This window comes from Peromyscus eremicus, chromosome 14 (genome assembly GCF_949786415.1).
Source record: "Peromyscus eremicus chromosome 14, PerEre_H2_v1, whole genome shotgun sequence".
NCBI lineage: Eukaryota > Metazoa > Chordata > Mammalia > Rodentia > Cricetidae > Peromyscus > Peromyscus eremicus.
In genome coordinates, this window is record NC_081430.1 from 2199666 (window position 1) to 2212752 (window position 13087).

A 13087-nucleotide genomic window follows, 5' to 3' on the forward strand; every position below is an offset into this window, starting at 1 on the left:
AGGAATTGACTAAGGTGCATCTTGTTATTGGTTTTTTAACTTTTCCTTGTGCATAGGGAAAAAAAGGTCATTTTTGTTTTCGGTTAAAAGTAAAAAATGTACTAACATGCTACTATGACACAACTATAAATGGTGCTAACAATGTGTGTGTAAATGTATGTACACCTATGTGTATATTCCATATGTACCTACATACCACTTTGTAGTGTCATGTTTACATTTAAGAGAATGGCAAGATTCAGGCTATAGTTAAATCAAAGTCTGAAGAAACCACACTAAAATGGCACTTCAGTTTAATATAAATGATAAATCCTGTGTCATAGATCACCAGAGCTCACCATATTTAGATGACAGATGCTTACTAAAGATTTCTAGGGAAGTTTTAGGTTTGTAAACTTAACATATGCAAAAAATAAAGACCCACATTTGTTAGTAAAAATTTTTCCTCTCAAAATTGACTCTACATTATATAAGACTAGGCTTTTAACTGATATTAATTGGGTTATAGGCCAAGACTTTGACAAGAAAGGAAGAAATCTCAATTCTTCATGAGTTCCGCCATGGACGTACTACACAGCCTTGGTGAAAATGGATTCTCCTTGGTATGCAAATTGAACAGAGATAATCTTGTGGTTATTGCTGGGTACACAGGTCTTCTGAAAATAACTAGTATATTTGGCTTACATTTTCACAATTCATGAGTTACAATGATAGGATTTATTTAGTTTTTTTTTTCTTCCTTCCGATACAGGGTTTCTCTGTGTATCTCTGGCTGTCCTGGAACTCGCTCTGTAGACCAGGCTGGCCTCTAACTCAAGAGATCTGCCTGCCTCTGCCTCCCAAGTGCTGGGATTAAAGGCATACACCACCACTGCCTGGTAATACATTTTAAAAAATATTTGTGAATACAACTATACTTTTCTTTGTTTAGCCAGTTTTACTGCCTGTAAAATTATTCTGGAACAGGTAAAACTGTCTAAATCCCTAACACAGTTTTCTCCCTTTAGTGTGTGCCTCACCTCACTCTTAACTTTGGGAACCAGCATTCCTCCTGTCTCTCTCTGGAGTGTTAGCATTTTATTTAGCTATGAGGAGCTCCTCATCAGCTGCCTAACAAAGGCCCAGAGCAATCTCTCCACGCTTACAGTGTTTTAAGAACACAGAAAGTTATCTTATCATAACATTTGTTAAAGAAGTTATCTGTATTGTTAAATATACTCTGAAAATAAAGACAACTCCACATACTTCTGACTCTTACACTTCTCAGTAAAATCCCAAGTCTTTCATTGAAACTCTCCACATAAAACATTTTACATGGCTTAGTAGCCAATGTTAACAGTAACCCAAATATATTTATCCAACTTCTATTGCAGGTAGTATTTTTGTTAAAATATAGGGGCTAAGCCCTAATTCATACTGGTAAGCAAGAAACACAATACCCTTCTAATCTTACTTAAAACAAAATGAAGAATCTTGTTCTCCAGGACAGATTCCCAACACTTTCCTAGCCACAGGTGTACTTAAGAGGTGCCATCTTTGAGTGGAAACTTCATCAAGGAATTCCCAAGTAGTAAGATTCCTCATTGGTGATTTAATAAAGACATCCACAAGCCAAATTTGAGCTGTTTTAATTAGAAAGTTTTACACATAAATTCCCCAGTTATTTGGTTACTCTAAATGACCAAAATAATGTGCAACATACCACAATAGTTAAAAATTTAACCAGTAGTTAAAAATCTTACAGAGACCTACAGTCATGCAAAAACCATACTTTCTTACTGCTATATGCCATGGGATTATAATTTCCATAGGCCATATCTCATGATTTTTGTTACATTTATACACCAGACAAGCCACAATAAAGAAAACAATGCTTAAAACATTTATTATAAAAGTGTGCTTTATTATAAGGAAATTTTAAATATAACCGACAATACTGAAAATAATGTAACTGGCATTTATAGCCTTGGTTGGAGTTCTTTATTTGACAGGCATTTGTTTACTGTTCCATGAACATTAACAATTAGCTTATGCAATGCAACAGAAGAGAACTCGGAATAGTGAGTGAATAAAGAACACAGAATGATGAACCAGGAACTTGGGTGGCTTTTTTCTGTTTTTTTCTGTTTTTGGAATTTTTCCTTGTTTAACACATGGCTTTTGAAAACATGTTACCTTCATGTAGAGAGAGCTCTTTTTCCTAAAGACAGATTTTGCAAAAATAATATTTTAAAACATGACTAAAGCTATAGTTTACATACTTTAACTTGTTTATGCATTATCCAATTAACATTCTAGCCATGTTTTCATGTACAAGTAGGACTATAAACATTCCCTTATAAGATCACAACAGCCATAGATGAATTGCACATATATAGATCCTCTGTTCCTTAGAACACATTTCCCAAAATGAAATTACCCATTTAAAGGTGAATAACTGGTGAGAATTAGTCTCTAGATACTTGGTCATGGGGCCTGAAAGTCGTGTAAAAGTATATTGCTTTGGTTGTACATAACAATTCATCGTTATCTGGCATAAAAATAAGCATATAAGTGACCAAAGAAAACCTAATAAAATTTTGTACTTTGTGTACTTTTAACTCTGTGTTGAATTTAAAGCTAAGGACAAGGCCTAATGATATGTAGTGTAGACAGAAATTCCATTAATCATTGTGTATGGCTTTGCTTATATACAAACTTATTTCCACCATGGTGGTAGTTTTTGAAGGCTGGAAAAGATAAAACACTTGATTGGCTGATGATCAATGAGCTTGCTGGTTGGTGACAAGGAAGAACACACACAAAAAAAATAAAAATAAAAATAAAACATGGCCATGGGCACAGACATGTGCACAGAGCTGCAGTATTTGGACCATAAAGTGCAAAGCAATATCCCATGGGCATGTGGATAAGAATCCCAAATGATTTTTTAATAGGAAAGTTTTCCTTTTTCTAAATATAAAATTCAGAACATTCAGAGGACAAAAAAATGTCAGATTAAGTTTAAATAGCTTTTAAAAAAATCTTTGTCACATTAAATGTCAAGAAGCAATTTATAAAGAATACAGGGGTTGCAAAATAAAAAAGGAAGCAGTGATACTATATATTTGATGATGAGAAATGCATTTATGGGCTGGGCGGTGGTGGCACACACCTTTAATCCCATCACTCAAGAGGCAGATGCAGGCGTGATCTCTCTGAGTTTGAGGCCAGCATGATCTACAGGGTGAGTTCCAGGACAGCCAGGGTTACACAGCGAAACCTTGTCTTGAGGGGAAAAAAAAGACGACAGAAAAATGCATTTATGCTTTCATCTCAAAAGACTCTTTGCCCAATTATAATGACTAAGTTGCCACGCCTCAAAAGCACTCAATTACGTAGGCTACTCACTGACATTTGTCAAAGAAGTCGAAATGTACTTTATTGCAAAAATATAAAAAATTTTAAAATTGCATATGATGTTTCATACCATTTCACCAATAGGCCAAGGCTAACACACAATTTATCAAGCCAGAAAATGAAATGACTGACATTTTACTGTATGATGAATTATAAAAAGAATGTGATGCCATGCTAGATCGCATGAGTCACTACCAACTTCCCTCTTAAATGGGATAGTCACTAACTTGATATTTGAATAATCCAAACACATATATTGGCCTATGATTACATCTTTTAATTATCTTCTTAAACATGTATGCTTTCAATATATTATAACCATTTGAATAAATCTTTCAGTCAAATAATTTTATGGAATAGAAAGTCATTTTTATGAATATGTTGTTTTTTTAATGAACTACCCATTAGAAAGTGATGTTAAAGCCTATTGACTATTAAATCACTACTGTTTACTGATACATTGTAAATGATTTTTGTTTAAAAAAGGAAAAACCTGAAATCACAGAAAATGCTTGGCATCTATACAAACACATTCTCAGTGGACTAACCACTAGGCATAACTGTCTCACTAATGCTCTTTCTGCTCTGTACTTTTGCTTCATGCAGTGGGCTCGACAATATCCATGTTTGTTCCAAACAGTGCAACTAATTGTTCTTCATAGGTGGCGATGTTCCTTTTCATAATTTCCATGCAAGGTCCCAAAAGCCTTTCAAATGCTTGCACATCCATGGCTAAGAGAAAAGAAAAAAATAAATTAAAATACCATTCCTTGCATAACTCAGAAATTCCTAAACTATCCCTTTCTACTATGATATTCTACTATGATTTTACAGTTTTGATATATTAACAATGCAAGAGAATTTTTAGATAGATATTATAAAAATATGAGAGAAAATAAAGGTGAAAATGTTCCACTTCATAAAGGAAACAGGACCTTCTCTGGTTACAGTCTGGGATGCTTTGACAGATGACAGACCTGAGGCGAAGTTGGTGGGAGGTGCCTGACCCATGCTGAGGAAATGAAGACCTAACATGGCACGGCCTCAGAGCTTTCAAAAATAAACATAACCCCCCCAAAAGTGGTGCAAGAGCGTTTCTTACCCTATCTCAGAGTGTACGGTATGCTGTGAAGATTCATACACTTTTATACCATTGTCTATGCAATTCAAAATCATGATCAACATAGTGCTTTTTTCTGCCTCTACCAATCCATGCATCACTTTGCTTGTCTGCCTCATGCATTTTCTATTTTGCATGTTTTGGTTTTGAGACAGCCTGATTATGCAGTTCACACTGACTCTGAATAAACTGGCCTTGAATTTATGATCATCCCACTTCAGGTGCTGGAATTACAGGCAGGAGGCACCAGACCTGGCTGTCTCATGCATTTTAAAACTGAGGTTATAATATACTGCTTAACATATTAAAATCTCTTTGTCAAATTTGCACAGATTAAATAAGGTAGGGTTTATAAGGCTTTATGGACATTCCTGCATGGTATAGTAGGCACATTAGAAAAAATAAAAGTGGCCTGTATGTATTGAGTCATTAAATAGGCAAATGAACTACTTCTCAAGACAAGTAACCAATAAATACATAAAAACAGCCATCTGAGAAATGCAGATCACAACTACATTAAGATTTCCATCTCACCCCAGTCAAGCGGCCACATCGGGAAACAACAGAAGTTGGCAAGGCCTCTTGAAGAAGGGAAGCCTTGTCCACAGGGGATGAGATTACAGATTAGTGTAGGCACTAGCAAATTGGTATATAAATTCCTTATTAAATAGAACTAGACCCACCAGTTTCTCCAGGTGCTACCCTCCTAAGCATATGTCCGAAGGATTCAAAGTCAGAAGCATACAAGAGAGATATCCACCTGCCCGTGTATACTACAGCACTATTTACAATAGCTAAGTTATGTGATCAGCCTAAGTGTCCATCAACAAATGGAAAAAGTAAATGTATATACACAACGCAGTGTTACTCAGCCATAAAGAAAAATATATTGTAACATTTGCAGAAAAACAAAGCTTGGAAAAAATCACGTTAAGTGAAGCAGACACTGTATGTTTTTCTTCAGCTGAAGGAGTAAAATCTTAAAAAAAAAAAAAAAAAGAACAACAATGAAAGTGGAAGGGGGCTATTTGAAAAGTAGAATGGGACCAACCAGGAGAAGGTAATTATGGTGAATATGCAAAGCACATGCTACTCATGAAAATGTTACAACTTTATACAAGTTATACGTACTAATTAAAGAAAAATCATTTTAAAAGACCTAGTCAGAAAACCATTTCTAAGGAAAAAGTAAGAATCACCTCTGCATATATATGTATACAAACTAGACCCAAAGCTCATAAAACATTTACCAGTGAGTGATTAGAATTTATTGTGTATATATTTACCTAATGGAATGTCAAAATTTGATGTACTAATAAAATTCCTATAGTGAAGAACTCATGCAAATCAAACAAAAAGGAATTCTAACAGTGGAAACATGGGCAGATGGTGAGGACATGGTGTACCTTAGCTTTCCCTGGGTCTTCTATACTTCCTGTATTTCTCCCACTGCCTTTAATACAGTTACCACAGAATAAAATAAGCAGCCTCTCTCACGTCACCTTTATCTTACAGTCAACAGCTGTGAGGAGAATTTGTCAGTTTTGTCTTGTCTTTCATCAAAGTATCATTTCAATAATATTGCACTTACTGAAAAACCTTTTACAAAGTGACTCTGTAAAGAATTAATTCTGACAAGCCTTGCCAATCTTAAAAATCACTGAAACTAACTTTTACCTTTTTGAATTGTGAGGAACATGCAGAAGATAATTATTGTTGGATCAATTTTTTAAATGTCATTTATGTTACTATTTTCTGAACTATGTTTTCACTATTTAAGTGAGTGATTTCTCAGACACAAAATCTCTGTATATACCAACTGAAAGTGGCATTTCTGCCGAGCTCCCTGGTAGAATGAAGCCATACCAAGCTGAATAACAGCAATTGATTATGCTCCAACAGACCTGAACCCCATCCTGGCGGGAGGATGACTGCAGTTTTCACTGACATTCCAACTTCCCAGCAGAGCTTAATGATGAACTTCACAAAAGGTGCCATTTTAGCCTTCTCTTTTGAGGGACACAACACATGGCATTTTCTTGACAGATTAAATATAAAACTTGTTAACTGGGAGTTCTTATTTCAATAATTAAAGTTAAGTCCAAACCTTGGTCCTATTTTGTGAGGACTTTAGCACTTGTGAATCCAATACAATGTCCCATATGGCTTGAGTGCCTGGAGTACAAACATAACCAGACCCACCACTGTGACCCACCTAAACATTTGACAGTCCCAATGGCGTGTGCAGACGCTGCTCGTGGTTTGTTAGTGACCAGGGCAAGCTCCCCAAAGTACTGTCCCCGAAAACACCGAGCAATTTCCACGGCACCATTCTCTTCCACTTCTGATTTACCCTGAGAAGGTAATTGAAATGAGTTACATTTAAGTCTAACATCATTAAAAAAATCCATTATTTTCCTTGCTAATATGAGGAATTTTAGGACTGATAAAAGTTTACCTTTCTTTTCATAGTAATTTTCACTTCTCCAGATTCTACAATGAAAAAAGAATCTGCCAAATCTCCCTATTAAAAGAAAACAAAAATGTAGAGTGAAAATGAAAATTCCATAGCAACCCTGAAATTGTGCCCCTGAAACCAGCTTACAGATTCCAGTCTGTAAGTAAAGTCATACTGAAGAGACTATTTCATCTTCCACGTTCAGAGGTTACAACTGATAATTATGTAACAACACTTTTATTTGTAAAAACATTTGAAATAATGTTTTTGCAGTCTCTACCAGAAAATATGGCAAATAACCTGGGCTAGGTTATTCGTTTGTATTAGGAATCTTGCCCTGAATTTTGTGCTGAACCGTACCCACAGAAGGACTGCACAGCTGTGTATCCCGGCAGCACCTTCCATCAGCAGCTCTGTGCTCCCTGGAAAGCAGCAACATGCTCCCTGTGCCCCCTAAAGTAACCCTCATTAGCACAGTAACCCGCCAGGAGCAGACAGAACCTGGGAGCATTCAGAGGCAATGGATGCTGGCTTTGGGATGCCCACAGCCAGTGGACTTCCAGGCTCTGAAAAGACTGCTAGACTGAAAAGTCTAATGCCACGTCTAACTAAAAACCCAGTATTTCTAGATTTTGCACAAACTCTTGATTTCTAATGCCGCCCCCTCAAAATAGTATAATAAGTTAATAGTATTATGGAAGATTTTTGTTCACTGTTTAAGGTCCTTCCGGTGAATCCAGAGAAATACAAATATTTGAAAACCTCTTTGGTACAATTTATAAACTTGGCATGAGATGGTATCACAACCAACATGCTAAGGGCCTGACTTTTACCTTTATCTCTAGGACCTCAAACAAAACCACAGATTATATCACAAAACTAAATGTTAGGCCCACATTTCAAAAATATAGGATAGATATGTATTTATAGATGCTCAAAACAGTATGCAATGGCATCTTTAATAAAATTCAACTATTTATTTGCTAGGGAATGAAGCCAGGGTATGTAATGGTGTCTTTAACTCAAAATATAGCTAACTATTTATTTAATGCTAGGGAATGAACTCAGAGCCCCATACATGCAAACAATACAGTCTATCCTTAAGCTGCACCTCTAGGCCCCTTCTTTCATTTTCGTATCAAGTTTTTATAAGAGCTTCACACTAAAATCTTAAGTTCTATGCCTCCTGGTAGGTCTACCTGCTGCTGGGCAAATGTGCTGCAAATGTTGGGAAAACTCCAGTGAACTCTGAGTCCAGTCTGCGGGCTGCATCAATGTCCGTTTCCTAGTTCTGATTCAGTGCAATGATACAAGACGGCTCAGAGAAACTGAGTGGAGAGTCTATGCAAACTCCCGGTGCTTTTGTGCAACTTTTTGTAATCTTTTTTTTCCAGAATAAAAAAAGTTACAAAGAAGCATTTAAGAGCCTGGAGCTGTAGCTCAGTGGTAACATACATGCTTAGCATGTATGATGAGATCCTCAATTTAACCAACAACCAACTCCCAAATCAACTTAAGCATCTGAAAAGCATGCCAGACTTTGCTATTTCCCATTTAACACTCTCTAATTTGATTACACTTTTCCTGATATTTGACAACATGTCTGTGTGTGTGCATGGGGTAGGGGTAGGGACAGAAAGATACTTATTTGCCTTCTAAACAATGGTCTTTTCTTGAATCTTATTTCACATGTAAAGGAAGAGACAATAATTCAAACAGAATAGTACTACCGTAAACTGTTGTGATTAAAAAAAAAAAAAAACCACCACAGAATATTAGAAATCCAATCCCCTCAAGTCATGTGCATGTTTCAACTGTCTACAAAGCCTACTTTCTAGGCTCTCTGGCTGACTGAGGCATTGTACACAATTGGTTTCCCACTGGGATATTAGAAAAGCATAGGGCTGGAAGATTTTTATTAACGTATTCAATGCTTGGATTGGTGCAATGTGAGATCTTCTCAGTGAATGTTATCTGGAAGTGGCCTCAGAGGGTCTCGAGAACAGATCATGCAAAACAATGGATCTGGATTCTTAGTAATTTCATGGGATAGCCACGTTTCCCCCTTTTACATAGGACATCTTATTCCTACTACACATGTGAACTTCATGTTACAAATTGTAAAACTACTCAGAAAGTCAGGTAACCCCTAAACTGACTGACATGGTATCATACCTGAGCAATGATCTGTTCTCCATCATTGTAAACTTTGGTGCCGATCACATCTACCACCTTCAGGCGTTCAGAGACCTACAAAGAAAATATAATATTAGAAAGAAACAGACTGTAATGGCTGTTCTGGGTTGTCAACTAAACTACATCTGGAATTAACTAAAACTCAAATGGCTGAGTACACCTGTGAGGGATTCTTTTTCCTTAATTAAATCAGTTGAAGTGGGAAGACCCTCTTTTAATCCTTTGAAGTGGAAAGATCCATCTTTAATCTGACTGCTGCTGCAGCCTATAGAAAGGACAGGGAAAAAGGCAGCTCCTTCCCTGGTACTAGAGCCCACTTCTTCAGGATTCTGTCATAGACTGAAGACCAGCTGAGACATCCAGCCTCATGGACTGAACAACTACCAGAGTCTTAGATTTTTCATTAGTAGGCAGCTATTATTGAACTAGCGGTACTAGAGCCTGTAAGCCATTCTAATAAATCCTCATATACAAATACATGTACTATATATTACATATTCACCATGGGCACATATGTAATATGTTACATATCAGCATATATAATATATGTATTATATAAATTCTCTCTTCCTCTAGAGAACCCTGGGTAATACACAGATCAATTAGGTAACCTTACCTATTTTACATGTTTAAAGGGGTAGCCTATACTGCTAAATAAACTGAACAGTGTTTGCTTGTGTGATTATTACATTAACTGCTAGAATTCTGAAATAGAAAAATTTGTATCTCTAGTTTTTTTGTAAAATACCAGAAAACTCAGAAACTCCCAGCCCAAATTTCCATACGGCAGCAATAAAGTTATGGAGGAATGGCAGCTGTTCCCTTAGAGGGAGCACATGTTTCCCAATTTGCTTTTTGTCATGTCACATGCCTCAATCTGACCAGACTGCCTCCCTGATGTGTTCTACTTGAGGACAGGAGCTGCTGGAGAAGACCAACTGCCTGTGTATTCCACAATACGACCAAGAAGTACGTACATCTATTTCTCTATAACCACTTTCAAGAGTGTTCAAATACGAGGCTTTATAAAATGTCTAGAAAAAACACTTAACAATGAATTTATGGCAAAGCTGAATTCTTAAGGTAACAATTCTTTCATTAAGTGTCTGCCCTTAAAGATAAGAAACAACTGGTCTCATTGAGAAGACATTGGGCTAAGAAATGAAGGAGATTCATGGAAGAGCCACAGAGTTGTGCAGGAGGTTGTTCTAGGCAGACAGCAAGTACACAGGACTGAGGTGAGGGCTGGCTTATTTGTGCAACAGCAAGAGGCTAGTGTCCCTGGCAGGATAAATGTGGAGCAGTTAGAATGTTGTCAGAGGGACACAGACTAGGGGCAGGACACTGGGCAGGTCCTCAGTGGCCTTCAAAGTTATCCTGTCCTGGAAGGGTTGATAACAAAAGACTGGAATGGTCTAGGACTCACAGGACCCTGTAGGTGGTTGATAAAGGCCATGCAGAGGTAATGATGATACAGACAGAAGGTGATACTGGTGAAGGTAATGGAAAATGACTGGGTGTTACAGATATTCTGAAGACAGGATAGAGAAGATTATCAACACATTGACCGCTGGTGGGGAGAGCTGAGTGGGTGCCAACTCCTAAGTTTCTGCCCTGAGACAACAGAATGACAAAGACAATGCCTTCTAAGATGAAGAGGAGTCTAGTGATTTTAATGAGAATGACACCCATAGGTTCCCAGTTGGTGGCACTGCTTGGATAGGATTAGGAAGTGTAACCTTACTGGAGTGTCATTGGGGGAAGGCTTTGAGCTTTCAAAAGACTAGGCTATACTCTGTGAGCCTTCTGTCTCATATTTGTGGATCCAGATGTAAGCTCTCAGCTGTTCCTGCTGCCATGTCTTTGCTCCATTATCATGGACTCTGGAACTGCAGGCCCAATTTATTAAATGCTTTCTTTTATAAATTGCCTGGTCAGGGTGTCTTATCACAGTGATACAAAAGTAGGACAGAAAGCCAAGAGGAGTATTTGAGGCATCTGGTCCAGGTTAGGATGTGCACAGGTATCTGATAGAAGATGTTAAATAAGTAGTTGACAGTGATGACAATTTTAGGAGGTATTGGCATGTAGATAGTACTTATGGACCTGAGATTTGAAATATGTTTGATTCGTATTTCAAATGTTCACATACCAAGTAAGTGTGTATAGGTGGAGAAGAACCCAAGGCTGAGGAAGGCCGACTTTAAAAGTAGAGAGAAATGGGAACAAGCAGTAAAGGTGACTTGGGGGCTGGGGGTGGGGCAGTGAGGACCTTCTGTGTTTAGGTAGCTCCCCACTGTAAAGGGATAACCAGTAGTTCTTCATGACATTTTGATTTCTTAAGTCTGCTATCAGAAAAATGGCACCTATAAATTTGCTAGATTCTAGATAAGAGCCTTATTTTCAAATAACCAGAATAAAATGTACTTACAGTAGTAAAAAAAATAGCAATAAGACCTAATATCACTATCTGTTCTTTTCATAGGAAAATATGAATAGACTTTAAAATTATTATTATCATCATTATCATTATTACTGCGGAGGTACTATAGCACACAATATGTTAGGAGATCAGGGGACCCCTTTCCATCTTTATATATGAACTGGGTTTCCCTGCATGGTCGACCTTTTTATCAGCTGGAGCACCAGACTATTGTAAAGCCCAACTCACCTCCAGAGACTTGAGGAATGGCAGTGACTCGATAAAGCTTTCATACATCTTTCTCTTTTTGGCATTGTTTTTTACAATTATTCTCCTGAAGGTTACCCTGTCCTAAAAAGAGAGACGCAAATACAAAGACAGTTAAAATCTGAACAAATAGTTTCTTTCATTACAAGGAATACACAATAATTGAAGGAAAAGGTTATAGCATGATTATACTCTCAATTTCATATTTTTATTTCCTTGGGCACAAAATTTAGCATATAAAATTTTGTCTTTATTTGCTTAGAAAAAGAAGCATTTAGCCAGGCAGTGGTGGCACACATATTTAATCTCAGCATTGAGGAGGCAGAGGTGGGAAGATCTCTGAGTTCGAGGCCAGCCTGTGTGGTGATATATTGTGTCCCCCAATATATTCTGCACCCTAATAAAGCTTATCTGAGGTTCAGGGGAAAAAGCCAGCCACTCAATTAAACATAGAAGTCAGGCAATGGTAGCACATGCCTTTTATCCTAGCATTTGGGAGGCAGAGATCCATACAGATCTCTGTGAGTTCAAGGCCACAATGGGAACACAGCCAGGTGTGGTGGCACATGCCTTTAATCCCAGCACTAACCATAGAGGTCTGGAGGTCTGTATAGACAGACAGGCTGGGCAGAGAGAGAAAGTGAGATGGCAGAACAGAAAGGCATATAGGCGTGGGTATACAGGAAGTAGCTCTTTTTGGAGGCTGAGGTTGGCTGTGGCTTGTTCTATTCCTCTGATCTCTCAGTTTTCACCCCAATATCTGGCTCTGGGATTTTTATTAATAAGACCGTTTAGCAATTCATCTTACAAGCCTGGTCTACAGAGCAAGTTCCAGAACTACACAAGAGAAACCTTGTCTCAAAAAAAAAAAAAAAAAAAAAAAAAAGGAAGAGGGAGGGGGAAGGGGAGGGAGAGAGAAAGAGAGAGGGAGGAAAGCATTTATTTAGATCAGTGGTTCTTAATCTGTGGGTAGTGCCCCTTTGGGGGTTGAATGACCCTTTCACATGGGTTTCACATAGATCAGATATCTTGCATATCAGATTTTACATTATGATTCATAATAGTAGAAAAATTAGTTATTAAGTAGCAACAAAAATGATTTTATCATTGGGGGTCACCACAACACGAAGAACTGTATTAAAGGGTCTCAGCATTAGGAAGGCTGAGAAGCACTGCTGTATCAGAAGTCACTGTGTTAGGAGGGTTGAGAGGTACTGCTTTAGAC

The 13087-nt window shown here is 37.5% G+C and overlaps 1 protein-coding gene across 1 annotated transcript in view; it reads right to left on the minus strand.

Annotated features, from left to right (window-relative positions):
* Positions 1 to 1612: 1612 nt before the first annotated feature.
* The window catches only part of Prkar2b (protein kinase cAMP-dependent type II regulatory subunit beta), a 98624-nt gene continuing 87149 nt past the window's right edge, over positions 1613 to 13087 (minus strand). Inside the window, exons 7-11 of the mRNA XM_059279459.1 lie at positions 11845 to 11946; positions 9153 to 9227; positions 6978 to 7043; positions 6735 to 6873; positions 1613 to 4131 (exon numbers count right to left, since the gene is read on the minus strand). Of these exons, the coding sequence (XP_059135442.1) occupies positions 3998 to 4131; positions 6735 to 6873; positions 6978 to 7043; positions 9153 to 9227; positions 11845 to 11946 (516 nt within the window). The 3' untranslated portion in view covers positions 1613 to 3997. The remainder of the gene's footprint in view (positions 4132 to 6734; positions 6874 to 6977; positions 7044 to 9152; positions 9228 to 11844; positions 11947 to 13087) is intronic.